This window comes from Carassius carassius, chromosome 30, assembly GCF_963082965.1.
Source record: "Carassius carassius chromosome 30, fCarCar2.1, whole genome shotgun sequence".
NCBI lineage: Eukaryota > Metazoa > Chordata > Actinopteri > Cypriniformes > Cyprinidae > Carassius > Carassius carassius.
The window spans coordinates 22,566,210-22,593,347 of record NC_081784.1 but is presented as its reverse complement, the minus strand read 5'-3'; the positions used below and the strand labels follow the sequence as shown (position 1 = coordinate 22,593,347).

General features: G+C 35.7%; 1 protein-coding gene across 2 annotated transcripts in view; it reads right to left on the bottom strand.

The window, feature by feature from the left end:
- Positions 1–1,761: 1,761 nt before the first annotated feature.
- LOC132110916 (tetratricopeptide repeat protein 7A-like) overlaps positions 1,762–27,138 on the bottom strand; it is a 37,183-nt gene continuing 11,806 nt past the window's right edge. Inside the window, exons 7-20 of one of the 2 annotated variants that reach the window (XM_059518020.1) lie at positions 26,908–27,077; positions 21,577–21,640; positions 19,597–19,734; positions 18,982–19,065; positions 17,228–17,332; positions 15,080–15,197; positions 14,922–14,979; positions 13,933–14,005; positions 13,549–13,709; positions 11,760–11,876; positions 11,573–11,676; positions 11,368–11,502; positions 9,366–9,568; positions 1,762–2,461 (exon numbers count right to left, since the gene is read on the bottom strand). In XM_059518020.1, coding sequence (XP_059374003.1) covers positions 2,243–2,461; positions 9,366–9,568; positions 11,368–11,502; positions 11,573–11,676; positions 11,760–11,876; positions 13,549–13,709; positions 13,933–14,005; positions 14,922–14,979; positions 15,080–15,197; positions 17,228–17,332; positions 18,982–19,065; positions 19,597–19,734; positions 21,577–21,640; positions 26,908–27,077 — 1,749 coding nt within the window. In that variant the 3' untranslated portion in view covers positions 1,762–2,242. Of the gene's footprint in view, positions 2,462–9,365; positions 9,569–11,367; positions 11,503–11,572; positions 11,677–11,759; positions 11,877–13,548; positions 13,710–13,932; positions 14,006–14,921; positions 14,980–15,079; positions 15,198–17,227; positions 17,333–18,981; positions 19,066–19,596; positions 19,735–21,576; positions 21,641–21,727; positions 22,314–26,907; positions 27,078–27,138 lie in introns of those variants that run through there. The other variant, XM_059518021.1, reaches the window with a different exon arrangement.

The following is a 27,138-nucleotide window of genomic DNA, read 5'->3' as shown; positions in this document are numbered from 1 at the left end:
AGTACTGTAACAAATAAAGCTCTATAAAATAGTATTGCTTTGAATCACATCCACATATCAAAACAAATTTGAAAAACCTGTTTCAAACAATAGAAATGGGAGGATGAAAGAAATACCATTTAAAGAACATTTGTTCAACTGTGCCAGGAGAGCATGCATACTGTAGATGTGTGAAAGTACACAAGAATCCCACTTATAACAATTACATAACTCTCTGCGTTCGTTCAGTGCTCTCCTTAATTAACATCTTGATCACAAACAGAATCAGCTAAAATAGCACAGCGATGTTTTCCATGAGGCATTAAACCCACGTGCTGAAGATCCAACAGCCTCCCCAGAAACTCATACAAGGCCCGACTGCTAGGCAACCACATCCGCCCCAGAGAAAGAACACCAAGGCTTTCACCAGCAGCACTGGAAACATTACATAAGATCTTAAGTGTTGGAGCTACAGGACCGAAACTGATATGGAATGAATACAAGAGAAAACAGTGACACTTGGATTGCAAAATCACTCTTTATCAGAAAAACTATTTTTAAACAACAAATAGTACAGACGATTATTAGGTTTATAAATACTAAAGAATCTAACGTAAGCTAAAGAGTCTAGAACTCAACAGATTTTCCCTGAGAAACAAGACTATGGACATCTTGCAGCATATTTGCAAAAAACAATTGTATTCAGTCATTCTGTGCTGTGTTTATGTAGATATGTGTTTTGGTCACAAGGGCGGCGCTATTTTAGTCCTATTAGCTATTTTTAGTGTGCATACAGTATTATTTTATAATAATAGACATTTTACACTACACATAACCCTGGGCTAATGTATTTTTTCTTTACGCTAAAGTTGCTGTAAAAGATGTTAGCTGTTTGTTTAACTTCTGCCAGACTAAGGGCCGGATTAACTAAACAAGGCAAATTAGTGCAAGAACGCAATTCCAAAAAAGTGCCGATGGGAGTGTAAAGTTCTGTAGATGATCTAATGACAATGCACAAATTAAAAAACACAGACGTGACAACTCATTTCCTTAATGATCAACGCAATCTACCAAGAGCAACACAAATTAGCGTAAGATTGCACACAAGCAGATCTCACATTCCAAACCTTCTACCACGCTCTCTGTTGTCTGTAGTACCTTCTCCTGGCAGCAACAATCACAGCCATGTCAAGAGCAAAATGGGTTCAAATATGCTTTTTACAGGGCGGTAAATAATGGAGCAAATACCAGTAAATTGAATAATGCAACCTTTAATAAAATCATGTTGCGTGATTCATTTAAATGATCTCCTCCCATAAATTTAAAGTCCTACAAATGCACATGCAATAAGGTCAGCAACAAAAACAACTCTGTCCACACCAATTCATCACTAATTCTTCACTGTGCACCTTTAGTAAATCCTGACCGTACTTTTTTAACGCCGACAGAGGGTTTTACACTGGTGCAACCTGTTACTAAATCTGGCCCTAAAGGTGCGTTCAGATTTACCACTGTTCAAACAGTGTAAATTCAGTCATTATAGCAGAAATCCGATTGGACTTTTTGACAAGTAAAAAACTAAAATGTTCACCATTGCACATTTGCTTGTGTTGATCACGCAAATTTGCTGCGTTGACTAACAAAACGCTGCTTGGTTTGAAAGGGACAGTGTGTTTAAAGTCACATTTACTATTGCTTAGTTAAAATTCTTAGGCATTTCAATAGAAGTTTAGGAATTTTGTGTCAGGGCAAAAACAAAACATTTGCAGATTTTTTAAGTTTTTCATGTGAATTTAGCACATTGCTTGAAAGTTACTTCCTCCGTGAGCAGTGCTTTTCTACACAGTTCACAATGGACTTTTTACGCCAATTAAAATTTGTTAATGTGATCATGCTTTTAGCCACTGAATTGATGTGCGTTCGTGAAATTTTGCAGGTGAAATCCAGTCGTTTCCACATGAATCTGCGCAATTTGCAAGTTGGAAAATTATTCAAATTGGTCATGCGAATTCATCATGCCGAACAACAAGAAGTTGCATGATTTGAAAGACATATCTGTGTAATCAATGCTTTATACAAATCTATTGACAATGGACTTTTCTTTTGCCTATAAATATATAACTGATATTTGCTAATGTGACCATTGCCTTTCAATAGAATAAAAAGCCTAAATGTGCAAAGCTATTGTTTTACAGTATGTGTCATTAAAGTGATTGAAGAACAGCATTCGCTCCACTGAGTCATACACACATCTATGAGTGTGTCAGAGTTCTCGGGGGATGATGGTGAAGGGCCGTATAGGGCAGCTGGACTCTAGCTCCAGTGCAGTGAGGAAGCAGTCTGGAGCCTGTGCACTGCCTCTGCTCTGCAGTGCCTCCCCTAGACCGCCCCAGGCCTCATGTGCCGTGTTCTCCACCTGTATCGCATCCCTCAGCATCTTCTCTCCAAGACCCACACGGCCTGTGTGCACCAACAACTTCCCCTGTGGACAGGAAGAGAGGGAGAGTAAAGCAATTTTTTTCTGTCATGTGAGATTTTCACAGAACTGAACATTTGACTGAGTGTGGGGAGTTTATAAATGTAAATTTGAGTGACAATGTGCTGATGTCACTATAGATAAAAGTGTTTGTATGGGTCAGTGAAGAGGAAAGTTTTAAACTTGTAATCAGTGCAATACAGTTTCATGGTACGTTTACACAACAATAATGGAAATAGAAAATTTTTCTGTTGCGTTTTTTGAAAAGTTTTGCAGACAGACAACAAAGCTGTCAAAACAATGCCTATTCGGACAGATCCATGATAAAGACTAAAAATTCTGTATTATTCATGCCAGGCCAGTAGATGGCGATGTCACTTTGTAATGCAACACTAGGCGCATGCGCATTTATGCATGCCTATGGACTGAACACATAAAAAGTACACGCATGACGTCTCACGTTTCACAAATCCACCTTTTTTAAGTTTACAGAGTATCGTTTTCAAAAACTTGCACTTTGAAACCTGTTTTCAATTTCAGGCCCCCAAAATACTTTGTGTAAAAAGGCCCCTCAAACACATTAATTATTCAAAAATGTATACATATACAGTACATACATGTAGGTAGGGCTGTCTGTTTGAATGACCTGATTCCAAGCTATTTGGTAGACTACATTAGTAGTCTCTGAACTTCTTGCTGACAGTTAGGCAGATGCAAAAAGAAATCCCATTATCACTGTAATACGTGCAGACATATTTTGTAATTTTGTGTAATTCCCAATATACATTTTGTTATTCCCATTGTCCTCAGTGGCGATAAACTCTGTATTCTACACTACTTTGTACTCTACACTACTAAACACTCAATATCAAGAATGCAGTGGGTAGAAAACAATCACCTCCCTTTAAAATAATCACATTTCATTGCTTTGCAGCCTGAAATGAAGATGGACTCTTGGTCGCCTCTCTGAGCAGTTCACTCCGGCGCTTTCATCCAGTTTGGAGCGACGTCCTGATCCAGGGAGGGTCTGTGTTGTACCAAATACCTTCCACTTCTCAATAATAGACTTCACTGTGCTTCTAGTCATTGATAAATTGAAATTGTTTTGTATCCATCTCTTGACTTGTGCCAGAACTTACACTATGCCTATGTCACACATTGGAACGTCACTCTCTTGTGAAAGAGTGTGCAACAGTTAGTGGATGCTAGAGATTGTGGTTTATAAAATTTTAAATACACCAATGGATCAATTCACTTCAGAAGGCCTTTACAAACCTCTGGAACCATGTCAAGTACATTTTTATGATGGATGAATGCATTTTTCTAGGCTTCAAAATCTTGACTCCCATTCACTGACATAATAAAGCTTGGAAGAGCCAGGACATTTTTTAAATATAACTCCGATTGTATTTGTCTGAAAGAAGTTATATATACAGGATGGCTTGAGGGTGAGTAAATCATAGGGTCATTTTCATTTTTGGGAGAACTATCCCTTTATCTGGCAGCAATGGCTTTTTAAAGAAATTGGTTCATCTAAAAAAAAAAAAAACACCTTTTAAGCCATTTGGAGGTCAAACACATATCAGAATATATCAAACGTGGCCAAAGGTTGAAAAATGATGAGAATTATCAGCTTCCTGAAACTGAAATCTCAATGTAATTTATACTGTGAATTAACTTACTGCAATGTATGTTAGTGTGTATGCATATAGTTAAATTCTGTTACTTTCCCTAATCCTGCCAACAACAGCATAAATTACAAATTGCAATTACATTTCATCATACCCTCTTTCAGCACTCACACACACACATCAAGGCAGAGTTTTATTTCTGGGCACATGACTGCTGATTATGCAGGCACTTTAAAAGCACATCAGAGAGGACAATGACTCCGCTGAGGAGAAAGAAAAGCGAGAAGGGAAAAGCGAGGCACAGAGGGAAAGAGCCTCTCACAGACACAAGTGAAAGAAGCAGCAACAGGAAGGGCATGATTTGAAATAACGATCATAACACAGCTGCAGGAATACACTGACTGACAGGCCTATGGACCAATCACAGCTCAGTAAGAGGCTGTACTGGTGACTGGTGTTCATGAGTCTTATACCTGAAGGACTGAACAGCAAAGCACAAGCAGTAAGTTTTAAAATGTAAATAGACTTGAGGCTAGCACATTTAGATATAAAATAGCTCATTTTCATATAGTGATGTAGTAGAGATGCCTCTTGAAGAACTGACGTAGGGTCACAGCCCTGCATCTGAACTCTATAAATCCAACAGGATATTGATCCCATCCAGCTGGGACCAGCTCCGATTACAAGTGTCACTTACTAGACCGACAATACACACACAGAGTGCAAACACTAATTCATGTGTATTCAAGCAGACTCACCATTGATTCATGTCCAACTAGATTATCAGAAAAACACAAAAGCCAGAACATTCTCACATGCAGAGACTCATATTCTCACTGTTGTTTCTTGAATTGAAATAAAAATAAAATAGCGATATGACTTAGCGCAATTATCAAAATGCAAAGGAAATTTTAATTAAATATATTAGCCACGAGTTTTAAAACAAAGTGTGGCGACATTGTGTTCATTTCTACATGTGAACTGACTCGAGTTAAATAACATGACATTTCTGGCTTTTGTAGAGCTGCTTATTACCGAATTGTTTCAAAATTGATCAATTTTACACTGTTTTTGATCTCAGCACTGAACAGACCTGAGCTGAATAATGACATCATTCTCTTTTTAGAGCTGCAGTACAGCAGGATTTGAAATGTCTCCAAAGTTAAGTTCCCATAATTGAAACTGCTATTTTATGAAATTGTATAAAGCGCTGTAGAAATAAAAGTAACTTGACTTGACATGAGCAGCTCACAATCCAGTGTTTTCTGGTACTTTTACAAAAGTACTATTTCTTAATTTAATATTTTTATTTAAAAAAAACACACACACACTGATAAGAATAAGAATAATAGAATAAAAATGCATTTTAAATAGCTAATTTCATTTTTACAATTTGCAAAATTGCAATTAAATTTCTCCCTCTGATCTTTGGAGTGAACTATGCTTACCAGATGGTTCCCAAAATAGAAAAATACAATAAAAAGCATTCTAGCATGCCAAATGCAATATGTTACAACATGGTGACTTAGTGTACGTGCATGATGACCAAAGCAAAAACATCAGCCTATGAAAGCGTAAAGCGCACTCATGCCACGTCTCATATGAAATGGCCTTAACACTGGTTCTGTGTCTCATTATCAGCTCCCTTCCACCGCATGATACAACTGCCTGGTTGCTAAGCATCCCATAAAGGCCTGAGAAGGAGTGAAGTGTTATAAATAATGTATTTGCATTATCTAATCAGCTGACAGGCCAAAGCAAGAGAGCCAGAAATAAGAGCGATAGAAAGAGGGAAGGGAGAAAGCCACAGCAAAACAGAGAGGTCCCAGAAAGAGAATAATATGAGATGCAGAGTCACAGCTCAGTGTGGCTAAACTCACCTCAGCTGACATCCCTAAATTAAAAATACTCAACCAGATGCCTTGAGCAGTGACTCAGACACACACGTCCGTGTGGATCCCACAGCAGCAGATTCATATATGCTGTCAGCGTGATGTTTTATGATGTGACCAATTGAGTTGTATTAAAATTGGCATGAATCAAGCAGAGGTCCTGTCCTCCCATCCTCATTTAAAGGAGTAGTTCCTCAAAACTGACGTTGTTGTTGTTTTATGGCCCATGGGACATAAAGGAGCCGCGTTTAAAGCCTCTCCCACATTTTGGATATATTCTTCTGTGTTTAATGAAATAAAGAAAAATACCTGAGCCCAAAATAAAAAATAACTGAAGAAAACAAATTCTATTTTTAGTACCACAGTATAACTTCTTTCTTTTTTTTCTTTTTTTTTTATAGCATTGTGACATTATAATTTTAAGGATGCCCCCTCTTTAGCACAATGACAAAGCATTATTATAACTATAAAATAAAATAAAATAAAATAAAATAAAATTGATAATATTGTTTAAGTAACAATACAATTTAAAGTATTTTACATCACTGTAGTATTGATTGTACTTTGGACTGGTTAGACTGACTAAAATAATGATAAAGGACAGCTTTCTTTATGAATTATAGAAAAAAGAAAAATACTGTAATGAGATCTTTATTTAAAATAAATGGGAAAAAAAAGTGGTATTTTTTTTCTATTTTAAAGTTTGCATGAAATGGCATTTCCTGAATGCATGCTATTTTTTATTATAAATTATTCATAGTCATCTTTCTTTTTTACATTTTAATTGCTATTGTGTTTTATTATAAATTATTCATAGTCGTCTTTCTTTTTTACATTTTAATTGCTATTGTGTTTTATTATAAATTATTCATAGTCATCTTTCTTTTTTAATTAGATCTGCTCCCATCCAATCAACAACCGATGGATTTAACCAAGTCCTGCCCTACATGTTTTTCTTTTTTAATAGTCTTTTCAATAATAATAATAATAACAATATACATCACAATAAGAAAAAAAAGTTCTGTCTCTACTTCAGTTACATCACAACATTATGGAGAACTTGTGTGACTTGGAAATGTTTCCCTGAGATTGAACCGGTTTTGGAAAAATGTGTTTATGTGAACAAATAAATAGTCTCAGAGGAAGGACAGAAGTAATGAGAGCGCTGCTGCTCTAGTCACAGGTGTCACGAAGAACATATATGTGTAACCTCTCCTCATTGGATCCAGCTGATGAAAACCTCAATACTCCGCATCGGTTCAATCATAGCTGCTTAATCCTGAGAAATCAGTGCTTCACAGTGATGTGTGTGTGTGTGTGTGTGTGTGTGTGTGTGTGTACTATGCAGGGCATCACCAGCTAGATCAGAATTAGTTCTCATCAGCTCAGGGAATAGATATTGTACGCCTTTTGTCCAAAAATAGCAGGGATGTGTGCTCTGATTGGCCAGATATAGGGAGAAAATGGCCTAGCTTCACTCGGGTTACTCCAGTGAAGATGAGAAATGAAGGGCCTGACTTCATGCAGTCACAATCAGAGGCAGAGCTAATGTTAGCACACTTCACTGTGGGTTGTAAAGATGTATGTACTGAACTGTAAATACAGTAATTTGCATATGCAATGACTGAATCATCATATCCCAGCACATCAGTGGTCTTTAAAGCTTTTCATGTTGACTAACATGAAATATTGCTTAATGTGAGTTTATAATATCTTAGTATTTGTTTTATGTCTCTTTTGCTTTAATGACAGCTGCACTAGAGATGCATGAACTCCAGAAGTTTGTGTGAATCATGATTTGCGAATGATCAGAAAAAGGTCATGAGCTTCAATGGAAGCAAGGAATTGTTTTGTCTGTACAAAAGGTCACAGGATCACAAATTATTGACAAAAAGCCAGATTTTCTTTGTAGTATCAGACTTATGGATTTTGAGTCATGTTATTTTAGTATTATTTGTATACTATTACAGCATTTATTATTATTTGAATTAACTCTTCATTTTATATTTTAATTAGTTTATCTTCATTTTAGTTTAGTTTAAGTTTAGAGTGCTTTTGACATTCATATTACTTTTTAACACACACAAATATATATATATATATATATATATATATATATATATATATATATATATATATATATATATATAGTTTTAGTTTTAGTTATTTTAGCACTTCAACTTCAACTTATTTTGGTTAGTTGTCAAGGCAACATTTAAATCTTTTGTAGTTTTAACGTTACATTTTTCAAACTTTGTTTTTCATCAAATATTGTATTTTATTTCAGCTTTATTTCAATTACTAGGCAGTCATTTCAGACATCCATGTGATCAGAATTTCATGTCTAAAAAGGTCTAAAAATTGTATTAAATATATTTTTCTTAATTTAAATAAAGCTCCAATAAATAAAATAATATAAATATTGAATGAAAAACATAAACTTAAAAAAAAAAGTTGCCTGAAAACGAAGTGCTAAAATATAAACAATAAAATGACAAAAAACAACAAAATTACTAAAATAAATTACATATTTCAAATAAATAAATAAACCAACAAAAAAGCTAACACAAAGTATTATATAGAGTAGTACAATAATGTTGTGATTTTTGTGTTTTATACATGTATTTTAAGTTTTTATTTGTCATTTTATTTAATGTTTTGTAACTTCAACATTAACTTATTTCATTTAGTTGCAAAGGCAACATTTTTTATACATCTAAAATTAATATAATTTAATAAATAATTTATTTAAAGTATATAAATAATATATAAATAATTTCAGCTTCATTTCAAAGAATGAAAATGACTTAAGTTATTGTTCTATTTACAATAACAACAGTGGTATGGGTTGAAGATGTTAAAGAGAGAGAGAATGTGTGTGTGTGGTGTGTGTGTGTGTGTGTGTGTGTGGTGTGTGTGTGTGTGTGTGTGTGTGTGTGTGTGTGTGTGTGTGTGTGTGTGTGTGTGTGTGGCGTGTGTGGCGTGTGTGTGTGTGTGTGTGTGTGTGTGTGTGGTGTGTGTGTGTGTGTGTGTGTGGTGTGTGTGTGTGGTGTGTGTGTGGTGTGTGTGTGGTGTGTGTGTGTGTGTGTGGGTGTGTGTGTGTGTGTGGCGTGTGTGTGTGTGTGTGTGTGTGTGTGTGTGGCGTGTGTGTGTGTGTGTGGCGTGTGTGTGTGGGTGTGGTGTGCGCGTGTGTGTGTGTGTGGCGTGTGTGTGTGTGTGTGTGTGTGTGTGTGTGGCGTGTGTGTGTGTGTGTGTGTGTGTGGTGTGCATGTGTGTGTGTGTGTGGCGTGTGTGTGTGTGTGGCGTGTGTGTGTGTGTGTGTGTGTGTGTGTGTGGTGTGTGTGTGTGTGTGTGTGTGTGTGGTGTGTGTGTGTGTGTGTCACTCACCAGGTGCAGCAGTATGTGGTGTCCTCTGGGGTTGATGGCGAGAGCTTCATCATACAGGCTCTTGGCCTCCGTGTCGTTGCCCCTGAGCTCGGCCACGCGGCCCTTGAGCAGCAGCACTGAGTGTGAGGCGGGGAAGAGAGTTCCTGCCTCCTGCACACAGAACTGAGCTTCCTTCATCCGTCCGTCAGCCATGAACAACTCTCCTGCTCGGCACCACACCACAAAACATACCAGAATATTATGAGATCAACAATAATTGCATGAAAAATTACATTATTACAGTTACAACTCTCCTCTTTCAATGACTGATTTGTCATAATGTGTGATTCTCTTATTGGTATCACTGAGTGCATGATGATTCATCTTTATGAAACATCTCTGACTTCACAGCCGTGAAACAGCCATCTGGAACATCAACACTTTCAAAGACGTATCTGCTGCTACAGCATTAATACTCACTCAGAGTAAAGCACTGAATACCAACACGCTCCGTCATTTCAGACAAGCTTTGTTCAACCAGGAGAATCGAACGCATGTAGTGTTTTCTTCTGTCAAGATGATTTAGAATGCAGCTTTGGCAGCATATTTTGCGATTGCAGATATGTACTGACCTCCCACCTCCACCCATTTATATGTTCATGTCTAAATAAGGCCATGTGTGGAGCGCTGTGTAAGCATCAGCAGCTCTACTCTGGCATTTAGGACTCACCACAGCAAATAAACTGTGTTCACATCACCCGCTGTCTGTTGTGTGTTTGTGTTTGTTTACATACAATCACTGGCAGGAAAAACTAGACAGCAACTACGCCAAAAAAAAAAAAAGCTTGTTACAAACCAAAAATGGCGTACATGTTCATTATAGTGTTTCAAAGACGGCAAAGTTTTCTTCACATTTATCTAAATGAATTCAGACTGAACTGCTTCACACAGAGACTCTGTGCATACTCATGTTTTGTAGATCATATGAACAGGAATCAATGCGATTTGTGACCCTGGACAACAAAACCAGTCTTAAGTGTTTTTTAGTTAATTAAAATATAGATGAAATTTGATCTATATACACAGTATTATATATTATGTATATACAGTATAAAAATTTTGCAAATGTGTATTTATGTATTTCATACTTTTGGTATATTTACGATAAAGAGTTTGCAAATTTCCCACAGATTTTGTTGAACTGCTTAACATTCAAAGTGCAACTGACAATGATGGTGTTATTGTAATATTTGCATACTGGTCGTCTTTCTAATAATTATTTGCATAGTGAGCTGTGATAGGCCTTTCTTACATGTATTTAAAAGGCAACATATGTTGAGTATCATGATAAACAATAAAACAATAAAAAACAATAAAAACAATAAAAAAAATTGATATATATATATATATATATATATATATATATAAATATACAATACATATTAAAATATTGAATATTATTTATTATAATATGCTATTTTGACCCATAGTACATAACAACATTGACACATTACAAATGATAGCTGAAGTCACAATGTTTGCTGCATGATGGACTGTGTTCATTGGGCTCTTACTATTTTGAACCATCAGTATGACATTACATCCATTCTTTATGATAATGGACTGCTCTGCTTGTGCTCTCACATTCACTCATTTTACAGAATCAGGATATGTCCCATTTTAGACAGGAAATGAACCCATGCCAGAGGAATGCTGGGAATGGGAACAAGAGGGCACAAACACCCAGTGTCAGATCCCTGGGAAACGCATTTCATTCAGAGCAGCATATAAATAATGCAAAATAATGTCATACGTCAAGGACTTCTCACATGTGCTAAGGTCAACATTAAATAATGACTGACCTCAAGACAAAAAGACAACAACTTCTGAGCACGGCTATTCATGCCCTTCTAAGTACAAAATTATTAATTTATTCCTGGTTAACATTAATAAAAGTTACATAAATAATAGCTTATAATGATATAACACAAAAGGTAGAGTAACTGCTACACTTACGACATACCTGCTTGCAGCCAGATGCGTTCCAGGGTGGTCCAAATGTAGGCGGGGCCATGCCTGTGGGTGGATCTAAGGGCCGACACCTCGGACATGGCCTGCTCCAGACGGGACACAGCTAGAGACGGGGCGCTCTGAGACCCTGGCACAACACGACATGTCTCAGTCACAGAAACACACACACAATCACACTCACTACTCATGATACACACCGGTGTCTGTCTCCTGGAAGTCTGGGAGCGTGAGATGGAGGCCGCTGGGTTTCCTGCACAGAGGGCCTGGATCAGGAGGAATGCTGCTAGTGTCATCCTCCTCACTGGAACAGAGAGCAGAATGATTGAATCACAAAATGCAACACAGACACACCTGAAACACTCACTCACACATGCAGCACATTACCTGAGACGGCTGACATCATAGCGACTCTGCCACAGCTGCAGCATTTCTGTACAGGTCTGTAAAGCAGCAGCGGGTCCCAACAAAACCTCCTCCAGCTTCACTTTGGTAAACAGAAGGCTAAAACACACACAATAGAGAAGAGTTTTTATTTATTTTAGTTCACAACACTGGGCCAGGAGAACTGGACTAAAGGTCAGGGAGCAACTGGAGATCAGGTGCAGGTGAAGTCAAGGGGACATTTCCTCATTTGAAAATAGATGGACAGATCACTTAAAAGCACTAAAAATCTAATATTCAAAGTCTACATGAAATTAAAATTTACACTTATTTTTTTAAAGTTATGTCAGATTAATTAAAGAAGTAAAATAGGTGATTAAATGATAAACAAAGTAGTTTACATGCACCATGCATCATTCTGCCTCCTCTCATACATCAACAAACAGAGTTTCTAGACAGCTGAGATCTCTGTTTCCAGTGATAAAGTGTTGATTGTTTTCTTCGGAGGCAGAGGTTTTTAGAATGAGACGTGTGACAATATGACCATTGTGAAGCACAATGGATTCAGTGTGTTTGTGTGTGTGAGAGGCTGGGGTCTTTACACACTCGTGTGTGTTACTCTGATGTAAACTTGATCCTAATTATTTCCTCTCCACTCTCTTCTCGAGTGCAACACTGACCCCACATGGGTACGTAAAAACTGAAAATATTCGGAAGATGTTAGTGGATCATGCGATGAAATATAAATGTAGTTACTCGCTGCATTAAAGTCTAAAATAACTGCAACAACAGTTGATTACAATTAAGGAAATAAAGAGATGCAGTTCTAAAGAAAGATTCTGCAGTTGCGTTTAAATGCCACTACGATTGATTATATGCTTTTTTTAGAGGGATAGTCGTGCAATTTTTTTTTTTTTACATTTTCATCATGTTCACCCTTAAGATGTTTCAAACCTGTACAGGTTTCTTTCTAGTGTGGAACATAAGAGAAGATATTTTGAAGTTTAGTAGGGATATAGTAGGAAAAAATGGAAGTCGATGACCACCAGTAACTGTTTGGTTACCAACATTCTTCAAAATATATATTTTTTATGTTCAACAGAAGAGAGAAATTCTTGCCGCTTTGGAACCACTTGAGGTTGAATAAGTGATGACAACATTTTCATTTTGGGGTGAAATATCCCATTAAATATTCTAATGCAGCTCACTGGAGGCTGCAGACAGATATATTAAGGCATACCATTTAATCAAACTGCTAAACAAAGATCTTATAAGATTTAAGACTGCGATAGTGCAATAATACTGCAATATTTCACTGGAAAGCTGCTTTGAAAAAAAAAATACACTATTTCAATCATACTTTGAAGTCCCATTGTCTGAATGTCAAGTTGACATTCAGACAATGGGACTTCAAAGTATAGCTCACCCAAAAATGAAACTTTTCTGCTGAACATGAAAGAAGATATTTTGAGAAATGTCTCAGTATTTTTATCCATTAAATTTTTATCCATCTTTAGTTCCCAACATTCTTTAAAGTATCTTCTTTTTGTGTTCTTGCGGATGATGAATGGATACCACTTTATTCTGATAGTCTCAACAGACATGTCAACTTTTCTACTAGCCCTAACCTAAACGTCTACTAATACTCGAATGAGAGTTAGTTGACATGCAGATGCAAAGTTAATTATACTTAGTGTAATGTCTAATGGCATGAGGTTCAGTAAAAGATGACAGAATTACATTTTTTGGATGAACTATCCTTTCTGAAGTAGAACAAACACCTAAAACATACTTAAAGTTGTCCGGGTGCTGGAGAATGGTGAGTTTAAGCGTATCAAGGGCGTGTTGGTAGTGTTTCTGGGCACTGAGCAGTAGAGTCAGCAGGTGTAGAGAGTGCAGATCATCCCCATGAATATTCAGAGCCAACTGCAACGACTCCATCGCTTCTGACACCTACCGCAAACACAACAGGTCACATAGAGTAGATAGGAATATGATGAGATAAAGATCTAATCACACAATAACATGACCTTGACCATCATACTGTGTGTGTAAACAAAAGCGTGTAAACAAAAATCCACAGTCGTGGAAAATTGGAAGATATGAAGAACAGAAATCTGATATCCTGACCTGATTCTGCATGTAGTCAGTGAGATTGATATGTTAACGTGCTAACCTGTCGGACCAGAGCGAGCTGCAGAGAGAGGTAGAAGGAGATCTGAGGGTCCTCAGGGTCCAGTGCATGTGCTCTTAAGTCAAAAAACAAGTCTATGTGAAGTGTGCATCACATTAGCACCAGGATGACCTCTGCCAGTCATCTCACAAGTGACTCTTCACTAAGTGTGCATGCAGGAATTAACTGTGACACTGCATTTCTTCAAAGAAATTGTAAAACTGCATAATAATGTGATTTACAATTCAATTCGAAAGCATTAGCATTAGTGTAAATGAAGTGATTGAGAATCAGGTTTCCATAACACATGAACTATAACCAAAATATCTGTCAAACATTTGAGATATCAATATTAACAAAATATGCTTATGGTAAATATTATTTTTATCTTGAAACTCAGCAAATTTATGTATCACCAGGTTCAGACTGATCAATAATCATGAGATAATTTGTGGTTAAATCTGTTGACAGCGCTAGTTTTTGAAAGAATATAGATATACTGTACTACTGTGCAAAAGTTCGGGGTCATTACCATTTTTTTTAAGAAATTGATTTTTATTTGGAAATTTAATTTTGCATTCAATTCATAAAAAGTAACAGTAATGTCTTTTACATCATTTCATATTTCTATTTCAAATTAATGCTGTTCTTTTGAACTTTCTATTAATCAAAGAATCCTGAATAAATCATGGCTTCCATATAAATATTAAGCAGCACAATTTCAGCACTGCAAATAAGAAATGTTTCTTGAGTTACAAAACAGTTATTTTAAATTGTAATAATGTTTCAAATAAGTGCAGCCTTGGTGAACATACAAGACTTCTTTCACAAAAATTAGACAAATCTTACAGACCCTAAACTTTGAAACTGTGGTTTTAGCAGCTAGTTTTAATCTAAATAAAAGGCATAGTATAAACTGAAACAATTCCCACACAAAGTGGGTGGCTGAAGCCTCTTGAACACAATCTGTGTAAAGTAAACATGAAGCGTACTTCTGTAGTGACTGCAGCGCTCTTCTGTTGAACTCATCGCGATCAGCTTTCAGCGGAGCTGCAAACACAGAGTGAAAGAGTCACTGCAGACATGAGGGAGCAGAGAGCAGCTGAGGACAGGATCATTCTTTAGGTTCACGGTTAAAGGCCGGGCTTACCGTCAGAGGCCTGCAGACTACAGCACAGACCGATGGCCAGATGAGCTCGAGGAAGAGACTCCCCAGCACACTCTCCTAATGCAACCACTCCTGCTGAGAGGGACACTGCTTCCTCCAGCTGACACACACACATTTACACGTGCATTAGATGTTTGGATGATTTCTATCAGTGCTTCTCAACTCACAATCAGATATACTGCTGCAGTAGTGTAGCGGTTAAAGATCTGACCAGGAAACTTCAAGGTTACCGGTTCAAACCCAACAAGAAACTTTCCAAAATGTATCATCGGTGACCATAAACTATACTTTGGAACAAGCATAAGCTAAATAAAAAATACGATTTCAGATTTAAAAATGTGCTTGGTAATAAAAACTGTTCAAAATGTTTTTGAAAGCAGTCTACTATGCTCGCAGAGGCTGTATTCATTTGATCAAAAATACAGGAAAACACTAATATTGTGAAATATTATTACATTTAAAAGAACTTTTTTTTATTTTGAAATATTTATTCCTGTGATTACTCCAGTCTTCAGTGTCACATGATCCTTCAGAAATCATTTCTAAATTCATTATTTAAAAAAATTAAATAAATAAAAAAAATAAAAAATGTGCTGCTCAAACAGTTTCCACAAAAAATATTAAGCACCAATAAAAACCGCCTGTTTTAAACATTGATATACATTAATCACAGGAATGCACCACAAGAATAAACTGCAACTTGAAAACAGTCATATTAATTTTTAATAACATTTCACAATTTTAATATTGTACTAAATTTCTGACTAAATAAACAAAGCCTGGGTACACAAAAGAAATGTTTTAAAAATATATAAAAAATCACATTTATTCTAAACTTTTGAACGGTAGTGTATAAAAAAAAATTTGTTAAGGTCATAGAAACTGCCTAAGCATATAATGTAAGATTGTAACAACTCATTTTGATGAATAATGTAATCATGACTACATTATATTCCTTTATTTAAATGCTCTACATGCTGACATGAATCAGCATCAAGGACAAATGCTTGAGGACAAATCCCCTACTCTGTTTTGAAGCTGTGATGATAAAGGGCCGGTCTGAAGTGTGACTGTGGGATGGCTTGCTATCGGGCATTAAAGCCAGATGTTGTGCTATAAGCCTCTCATGGTGTGCTGTCTGTATTCAGAGCTACACTTCCAACAGATGTGCCATAATCTGTCAACAGTGCTGCAGGGTGTATTTGATTGATAGTGTTGTGACATTGCATTGTGTCTTATTAGTATAACTAGTACGGGCATGTTACTAATGTAAAACAGAGATCACCTATTAGCCATCTGAATCTAGAGATCTTCTAGAACAGAGCAAAATGTACTGCACAAAGAGCATTTTAAATCTGAAGAATACAGATTTAATGTTCCTTTTACAGTTGTAATTTCATCTGGTCATTTCTAAATTAATAATACTTTGAACATGGCTAGTTTTAATATAAAAATATTAGGATTATATAGGATTTATGGGATTAGGATTTAAGGATTTATGGATGGCAAAGTGAATATTTCCAATGAATTTTCCTGAAATGCACATTGCTATTTTCATTCATAGCCTAAAACTTATGTATTCATTGGGTCCGTTTTTTTAAGAAGTCTCTTATCCTCACCAGAAATACAATAGAAACTGCAATATTGTGAAATATTAAAGTTTTAACGAACAATGTAAAATTATTTTAAAATGTAATTTTTCCTGTGATGCAAAGCTGCATTTTCAGCATCATTACTCCAGTCTTCAGTGTCACATGATCCTACAGAAATCATTCTGATATGCTGATTTGATTCTCGCATTTGATACAATTTTGAAAAAATATTTTTTTTTGAACATTTTTTGTTGAATAAAAATAATTTAAACGAAGTATTTTGTAACTTTATTTAATGTCACTTTGGATCAATGTAATGCATCCTTGCTGAATAAAAGTATTAATTTATTAATATTATTATTATTATTTTAAATCTGTACATTTTCAGACAGGAACTCTTTCAGCTTTAACTTGAGCATTTATTGCTTTTAATTGTTCTATAAAACACAACTTTTTGCACAGCACTTGTTTGTTTTTGTTTTAGATTTGCTGAATGATTCTGTATATTGTGCACATGTGGTTTTTGTGTTTCTCTCACCCAGTGCAGCTGGTTGATGCACACTTTTGCTGCAAGCAGTGGTGGGATGGGGTCCTGTGGTCTCATTGTCACACACTCTTTAAACACTGAAACTGCACCCTCATTCTGTAAAATAACATTAATATTAAAGCTTTCCAATTCATATATATATATATATATATATATATATATATATATATATACATATATGATATTATATGTTGATATTATGATATGGTAAGTGTTCTGCATTCATGTAAACACCACGGAAGAGGCATGAACCTTTACTCAAAAAAAATTATTAACCCAGGATCATTTTGGATTATCACTCAGTACATCCCTAAACCCTGGATGAGCATTCTCATTTGCATATTTATTAGGTTAATAACATTGACTGGACAAGTAGATTACACAACAAGAGCACGACCTGTATTAATAACTGCTTGTCTATGTATGGAGATGTCACAAATAATTGTTCAGGTTATCTTAAAACTTCTGAAACATAATACAAAAGAATGACAAAACACTTTGGCGTTTGCTCCTGCACCTGTACAAAGCTCATGAATATTCAATGAGACAGACAATGAGTCTGTTTATGATTGGTGGTCTGTTACTATACCAAACGCTCTAAAGCATTGCAATGCTTTACATAGTTCTAAAAGGATAGTGCACCGTTTTTTTATTCAAATTTATTTATTTACCCTTATGTCCTCCCAGATGTTTATGGCTTTTTCTTTCATCTGATTAACACAAATAAAGATTTTTTTGAAAAATAACCCATCTGTGTAATCACACAAGTAAAGTACCAGAGTGTTGACACCTTAAAAAGCACATACAGTCATTATGGCTGTAGTTCATAGGACCCCAGTGGTTGAATCAATGTCACACAACAACAGGTGCATTTAAGAAACTAATATATGCTATATACTGTGTAGTACATCCTACTATTATTTTATAAATATTTCTTTGACAATCAACCATTGCTTCTGGTCAAATGTTGTAAACACATTCGTGTAAGTGTTGAGAATGCAAGCATAAATGTCTGTCATAAAGCGCGATGTTCCATGCCACTTCCTGCACTCACATAATGCTTCAAAACGTGCACCTTTATTTTTGTTTTACAGCTAACTGAAAACTTTAATATGTTTCAGTAAAATAATAATAATAATAATACTTTGGTGCATCTATTATTTATAGTTAAAATGTTTAAAATAAGAGCAATTTCTTGCACACGCCTATTGTTTTGCTTCAGAAGATTTTTATTCATCCACTGGAGTTGTATGGATTACTGTAGCAATGAGGGAGAGTAAATGATGAGAGAGATTTTAATTTTTTGGATATCCCTTTAACCCTCTTTTTTAACATGTCTAGTTAGATTTCACCCAAAAATTTACATTTTGTCCTCACTTACTCACCCTCAAGTTGTTTCAAACCTGTATGAGTTTAACAAGAATATTATTAACGGTAGCCATTCCATAGTATTTAATTTTTTATATACTATAAAAGTCAATGGCTACCATCAACTGTTCTTCAAAATAGGAAGAAAGAAACTCACACAGGTTTGAAACAACTTGAGGGTGACTGAATGACAGAATGTTCATTTTGGGGTGAACTATCATGAAGCCTTTTCAATTTAACTTAGATAAAACCTTCAGTATCCTCTTTCTTTCCGTTACTAGAGCATATTTATTGAATCAAAAATAAAGCCAATTATAGCAACGGATGACTAACAAATGAACAGAACAACGATGATGACAACAGGACATGAATCTCACCTTCCCACTTGCCATCAAAGACAAGCCAAGCTGATACCAAAGATGAAACTCACTATAGGAGAACTTCATGGCCCGCTCCAAACACTGAAGACAAACCACATCACAGTCAGAAAGAAACTCAGGGAAGAAAATGATAATGCGGCTGACATTGTAAAATAATTCTAGGAAGGATCTTGTTGTTTTCAGCACGGATAGGGGATTGTGTGTATCCTGTACACATCACATCATGGCACATGCATGAGAAAGTGAGCTTAAATTTGATGAGAAAGGGATTTACATTCGACATACACGCAGGCATGAGTAATGGCAGTGGGGAACCAGTGAAATGATAGATTCAGTTGATATTAACTGAACTTAGATTCAGATTCACCTGAGAACGTCTCTGAGTAAACGCTCCCCATCACACAACAGCTCAACTACTGAAACAACCTGAAGGACAGGACGAAGGAGGAAGGGGAAAGAAGCACCCATACAACTGGGAGAAGAGGAGAGAGAGAGAGATCGACAGACTGAAAAAGGCGACTTATGACAAAGAAGCTAGTACATAAAATCCAGGTAACTTGCTCCTGTTTGCAAAGTGTGTGGTGGACAGGGATCTGTGCTGACTCATCTCACCTCTGACAGCAGGGCGTACTGCCCCCTCCTGGCCATGGCGATGCTCAGCAGGTCATAGATGGAGGAGATGTCCTGCATGCTGCTCTCCCTCACCTCCTGATGCTCCGGTGAGCGGCTGATCACCACCTCGCCGCTGGCCTGCAGGGGACAGTGAGAGGGTTAGATGGCTCTCTTATCTGGCGCGTTTGATTCAACCCATCAGCTCAATAGTGAGATATTCAGTGTCAAATAGACACAAAATGTGCAGTGTAGGGTTAAACAGCCATATGTTAAAGGGATAGTTTCACCCGAAAATGAAAATCCTGCAAACATGTATTTTATTTTTTCGTTCTTTTTCCATTCAACTATAAAACAATAATGCCTAGCATTTGTGTTGTCTGTTGCTTTATCTGACAAACAAATTCAATTCAAGTTTATTTGTATAGATCTTTTTACGATACAAATCATTGCAAACCAGCTTTACAGAAAATTAAGTTTCTATAATATTTAGTAGTAGCTTATCAGTGGTGACAAGCAGATTATGTGCAAATGGCAGAAATTTTTGGAAAAATTAATACAAGACGTAGTCAACCAGACGATGAAAGCTATTAACAGCAATTATTATATGATGCAATCAAACTTATAGCAATATAAATTTTTAAAAATGATTTTTAAAAATAAACATAACATAATTACTATGTTAAAATGTTCTAGTAAAACTGTCTGGGTCTGTAAATAAAATAACTGAACCCTATGTGTGTCAAAATTTGCTTTATATCTTGAAAAACAATGTACTGTACGGTTCAAAAGTTTGGGGTTGGCAAGGCTTTTGTGAATTCATGTTTTGAAAGATGTGTCTGACTGAATTTATCAAAATACTGTACATACAGTAAATTCATGAACTATTAATACAATTCAAAATAACTATTTTCTATTTTAATATATTTAAAATATAATTTTTTCTTGGAGTTATGATTGATGATCAGCTGACTTTCTCAGACCACACTGCTAAATGTGGCCAACAAAAATCTACAATTTTCATAGTCATGAAAATAAAGAAAACTCTTTGAATGAGAAGGTGTGTCCAAACTTTTGGTCTGTACTGTATATATATATATATATATATATATATATATATATATATATATATATATATAAGACCTCTAACACTAGCTTGCTCTATTCTTTTTCTATTCTATCGGTTTTCTTTTTATTATATTATTTAAAAGCCCTTGCTACGTGTACTATGTTAAGCTAACTGAGACTTGTTATAGCACTTATATATCATTGCTCTTCTGTTGTTTTTGATTGCTTCCACTGTCCTCATTTGTACGTCGCTTTGCATAAAAGTGTCTGCTAAATGAATAAATGTAAATAAATGTAAATGTAAAATATCAGCAGCCATTGCTCCAGTCTTCAGAGTTATTATCTTTTGAAAACAGTTGTGCTGCTTAATATTTTTGAGAAAACCCTTATACATATATATATAGGATTCTTTGATGAATATGAAGTAAAAAAAACAGCATTTATTTGAAATAGAAACCTCTTGTAACATTATAATTACATTTACTATCCCTTTTGATCAATTTAATCTATCCTTGCTGAATAAAAGTATCAATTTCTTTACAAAATTCTTACTGACCTCAAAAGTTTGAACAGCAGTGTATGTCATAAGATGATTATGGGTCAAACTGTTTCCATGCCAAATGCTGTATATTCAGCATACGGTGGCATCCAAGTTCATCCACCTTGAATAACAGTCCCACCTCCAAACAACAATTTAGAGGTCACTCTAAATTTAGTATAGAATAGATGTTCCACAGAACAAATAACATCAAATGGGTTTGAAACAACATGAAGATAATTTGATGAATAATGTCAGGTTTTCCTATTTCCTATAATATAATTATGCAATAGTTTTCAATATGCAGCAAAAGAGAAGGGACGTCACAACACAGCATGTTAAGGAAGAAAGTATGAATGTGAGGAGGACTGTCTCACCATCGATTCTGTGATGAGGAGCAACAGCACCGCCTCTTCAACCACGTCCTGTGGACAGAAAGCTCTGCAGAGTGGCAACAGGAAAAGAAAAAAACACGTCAACAACGTAATGTTTGTGTGTGTCAGTCTGTAACTGAGCTTCCCTCCATACCATCTGGAGTCCCATCATAGTTTGCTACTAAGCTGCACCAGGAATGTAAAACTGGAATATTTTTATCATCTGTTCTTATATCTGTTATTCAGATGCATTGTCAAAAGTCTCTCAATCTCTTTTCATCTCTGTTGCATTTTTCCTTTCTCTGCTCGCCGTCTGCAGACTCACAGGTACAGTTACAGCATTCTGCCGTGACCTGAATATTAAACCGGGCAAACAAACCCCAGTGCTGTCCTCTGCTCATCTTCTTGTTCATGCTCTCTGATTCTAGTGATCGATCAATACTATCCTATGACTGATGTGCACAATAAAATTTAAAGAGCAGTGAGATTTACTGCACATGAAACTGCTAAAATTAACACTTATTTTTTTGACAAAGCAAACTGATTTAAGATTTTCTTAAAATTACTAACATTTTTAAAAAAGTAACTCGTCCAAACCAGGCTCAGCTTTTTAGGAATTTCTCAGTGTGCTTTTTTTTATGACTGATCAGAATTAACGTTTTCCTGTATTTGTTTCATCATCTGTCTATCAACGTGTTAAATAATGCTAGTAATGCGCTACAACATGTTAGTAACACGCTAAAGCAGGGGTTTTCAAACTGTGGGTCGCGACCCACTTGTGGGTCACAGAATGGAACAAGGTGGGTCACACAAAGTCACTTGGCTGCAGCTAAATTTGCGTTTCAATAAAAACACACACACACACTCACACAGTTCAGTCTAGGGCTGCACGAATGTGACGAGTGGGGCGGGGCCGAGAGCCGTGGAGTGATTGGGAAATGAGCGACACCTGCAACACTCACCGGTCTCGAGAACCCCGGAGGAGATAGGAAGTATACAAAAGAGGAGCGACGACAGTGAAGGACGAGAGAGGCCACTGGGTGGCGTCTGTACTTCCCGGTCAGAGAGCACCTGTCCATCAAAAGCTCACTATCCAATCAGAGTAGATCACTGTTAACACCACCCCCATGAGATGTTTGTGTCAAAACACCAAACGAAAAACTGCGAAACGTAAGCGAAATCTGTAGCAATGAATTCAGAATCCACGATTAGCGAAAACGAATCTTTGAAAAACATTAACAAAGAATGAAGCATATTTGAAGAGCCTGTTAAATTTGTGCGACTGAGTTAATTTTTTTTCATTTTCATAGTGTTTTTCTTCTTTTGTAATGGCATATTTTTGATAGTTTCTGAAAAAGTTACGTTCAGTTTTATAAAGTTTCGTTCATTATTATTGAAACAAATGTAATTCCATAAGCAGGGCACAAATGCAGGATTAATTGTAACACTACAAGATTTAAACATTTCCACGTAACAAAATGTACAAAAGTTTGCAATATTTCCTTGATGTATCATCTCTGTTTAGAAAAAAATTTGCCAAAGTTCAGAAGTCTTTTGAAGATATTGCTGAACATTTATTTAACCATCACAAAAATAAATATATTTTTTTTATTATTATTTAAAATGAGACACATCTGTTTATTATAATTTTTTACCAATTTCACAATTATTTTAATCTCAAAACTGTGTTAGATAGCTCTGCTTTGCTTCTCATGCTTTTCTAAATAAGTGTTGGATTGTGCTCCGTTCTCGCCGACACAAACGGAAGATCATGAATGTATTTTCTGCAACAAAACACAGCAGCGCAGATTACAGTTCACTAGAGTGAGCCTGCTTCACGTTTTTATGGACACTACATATTTTAACGTCTGTAAACAAAAATTAAAACTGAAATATTAGTAGTGAAAATTTTTTATTTTTATTAAATACTTAATTTCTGTCATCAAACTTTTAAGATTAGGCTTAAAGTAATGTCAATCGTTTTCTTATTTTTTTTTATATATATATATTTTGGTGGGTCGTGAAATAGATTACACTTGTCTAGGTGGGTCGTAGAATGGAAAAGTTTGGGAACCACTGCACTAAAACATGCTAGCAGTGTTTAAACATGCCAGAAACTTTTTAAACTATCAAAATGTTTATAAATATGCTAGATGTTAAGAAATGTTAAGAAATGCCAGCAATGTGCTAAATTATGGTAGCAACTTGCTGGAACATGTTAGAAACTGTTTAAAGCGCTATATAATTAAATGTGACTTGACTTGCCGGCAAACAGGTTAAATCATGCTAGCAATGTGCTAAAACATTTTAGAAACATGCTAAATCATTCTGGCAAAGTGCTAAAGTGCTTAGCAACATGTTCAAACATTGTAGCAACATACTAAATCATGCTAGCAATGTGCTAAGATATACTAGAGACATGTTAGCAGCATGTCAAAAATGCTAGAAATGTGATATATTTTACAATCAACATGCTATCAACATGTTTACCATACTAGCAATGTGCTAAATGTGTTGACAACATGCTAGAAGCTTGTTAACGATGTTACAAAGTGATATAAACAAGCTAAAAAAAAGATAACAATACTCCACATATTAAAGCATGTTAAGAAAAATTAAGAACATTCTATAACTCCCAGAAGCATGTAAACAATGCCAAGCAACAACCAAACCCAGCCTAAACTGGTTGGCTGGTCTTAGCTGGTTTAAGCTGGTCTCCCAGTCTGGCTGAGCTAGTCAACCTGCATATACTGGTTAAGTATGTTTTAAAGCTGGGATGCTGGTTAAAGCTTTTCATTTGCTGGTTTATGCTGGCCCTCAGATGGTCATGTGCTGATCTTAAGCTGGTCAGACCGTTTAGGAACAGTACATGACCAGCTAAGGACCATCTTAAACCAGCCAAGGACCAGCATAAACCAGCTCAAACTAGCATCCCAGCTTCAAATCATACCTAACCAGCATATGCTTTACAACAGGTCAAGCTGGTCTAATGGGCAGTGTTGAGGAGTAACTAGTTACATGTAACAGCGTTACGTAATTTAATTACAAAATAAATGTAACTGTAATCAGTTACAGTTACTAAGATAATTAGTAATTAAATTACAGTTACTTATGAATTTTTTAAAGATTACAAAGGGGATTACATATGAATATTTCACACATCCATAATCCATAATCCATAATTTCCGCGATGCAGAAACATAGTCTGGTTCGTAGAATCCAGTCATAAAAACGGGATTGCTATTGCCTAACGCGGACAGAATATGCCACATTTTGGACAAATAAATCAAAAGTAGGTCAGTAAACTTGAATCAAAGCATGGACTAGTGTCTGTGAATATTAAGCTGCAAAAGACATTATGAATCCTGCACGTTCTGCGTGTCTGTGGAAAACAGGCGCGGACCGGACATCCGGAGAACCGTGACAATTCCCGGTGGCCTGGCAGACGATTTGTCCCGCTATTTTAATATTATTATTGTATAATTGCCTGCCGAATGTACTAAAGCGATCATTTCCGAATCCGCTATTTGATAATTAAATCTCTAATAAATCATGGATCGGTTAGTCGTGACTGGCGTGCTCTCTGCACCTCAGAGACCGAGTAATCAATGCGAGAAAGAGAGACCGGAGTGGACTGAAGCGCACAGCTGGACCAGAGAAGCGACACTTCTGTTCAGGGTTCCATCTGTAAAGATGCTATTGTAGTTTTGTATTTGTTCACTTAGCCAAAGAGCAACAGCACATTGATCACACTCACTCAAAATACTGTATAAACGACATCAATATTATCTATTGTAATGTTACAGTAGTAATTTAGCTGAAAAATAATGATATTTTATTATAGGTTTAGGGGAAGCTACGACAGACAACTACACCTAACGAAAATTAATGTTTTAATATTTTGCTATAAATCCAGAGACAAAAGGTTACTATTGTTAAACCATGCCACAAATTAAAAATTATTTTACTAATTTATTTTATTTAAAAACAAATACAAATGGTAATCCATTTGCAAATAAATAAAACACGGTTAATGTACTTTTATATAATAAAAGCATGGTAAATTTTTGTAAGGGAAAACATGATTAGGATTAGGATTTTTCTATAAATATATTGAAGTGATGCACTCACTTTGACATGTAGGCAATTTAGAAAGTATAGTTTTGTGAAGAGAAAAATGGAAGTGAAGGTGCAGTTCAGGAGAGAACCTTTAATTATTTTGCATGTCCCCAAACTAAAGATTTTAAACTTTTTTTATGTGAGGTCCATAAAAAAAATAGTGTTGTCCATGAATTTGTTTGTATGAGTTTGAGATTTCCTGGTCTGAATTTTTTTTTCCAGTCCACCCCTCATGGAAATTGATGCAGACATGCGGTTTCATTTACTATACATAGGCCTACTGAAGCTCGGAGTGTTTTCAACCTCTGCCGTTTCGATATATTAGTACATGAACACATAAACACAATCTCTATCATGAATCACTTCATGAGCATTTAACTTGTTTTGAGAAAACTATCATCATATACAAAGAGCAGCAATGTTTCAGGATTTTAGTACACAGAATAGGAGGTATGCTTATTAGATAACATATTTGAGTTGATGTATATGCTTTTATTTATTATTTTTTAATTAACTATTTTTCTTTCCAAACTATTGTTAGAAGCAGTGTTTCCTGTAATTATGCATAGATTTGGTTTAAAAAAAGTTTCACTAAACAATTTCTTATGATTTTAAATTTGCATTGAACTTCAGATCAATCTTAAAGTAAAATGCAGAACTAAAGTCTGATTGTGTGGTGGATGTGTTCAAATTTGATCATCTTAATTCAAGTGATGAAGGATGGGGAAATCTGACAGTATTGAGCTCTACTTTAAGGGTAAACCTGCATGGTGTAAATGTTTGAAAATTATTAACAGTTGCAAATAAACATTTATTAGAGATTTTTAAAAGTAATCAAAAAGTAATCAAAAGTAATCAGTTACATTACTTTAAAAAAAGTAATTGAAAAAGTTACACTACTATTACATTTTAAATAGGGTAACTTGTAATCTGTAACCTATTACATTTCCAAAGTAACCTTCCCAACACTGCTAATGGGGTCTGAAGTCTAAATTAGTTTGTATTGGACTGACTTATTTAATGTCTTATCAGAGTAAAACATTCAAACTTCAAGCTTTTAAAAGTTATTGTAATTTATCAAGCCAACATCAAAGTTTGTCATCAAATTTTACTTGTTTAGTTGTTGTGCTTTTTTTCTTACAAGTACATATTGTTTCATACATGAAAACTTAAATTGAATATAAAGAGAATGGAAAAGGAAAGAGAGAGTCAGACCCCTCAGTGTTGTAGCGCTGTGGTGGTCTGGATGAGGGGTAGATGGCGTCTTTGGGATATGTGGCTCCTTCTCGCTTCAGCCAGCCGGGTGGTGGAGGAGACAATGGACCCCAGTACGCTTCCTCACACACTGATCCCAGTAACACTTCTGCAAGCCTGCGTGCTACTGTCTGAACAACACGACACAATAGATAACAACCACTGACTCTGACACTGCTGTGTGATTGTGAG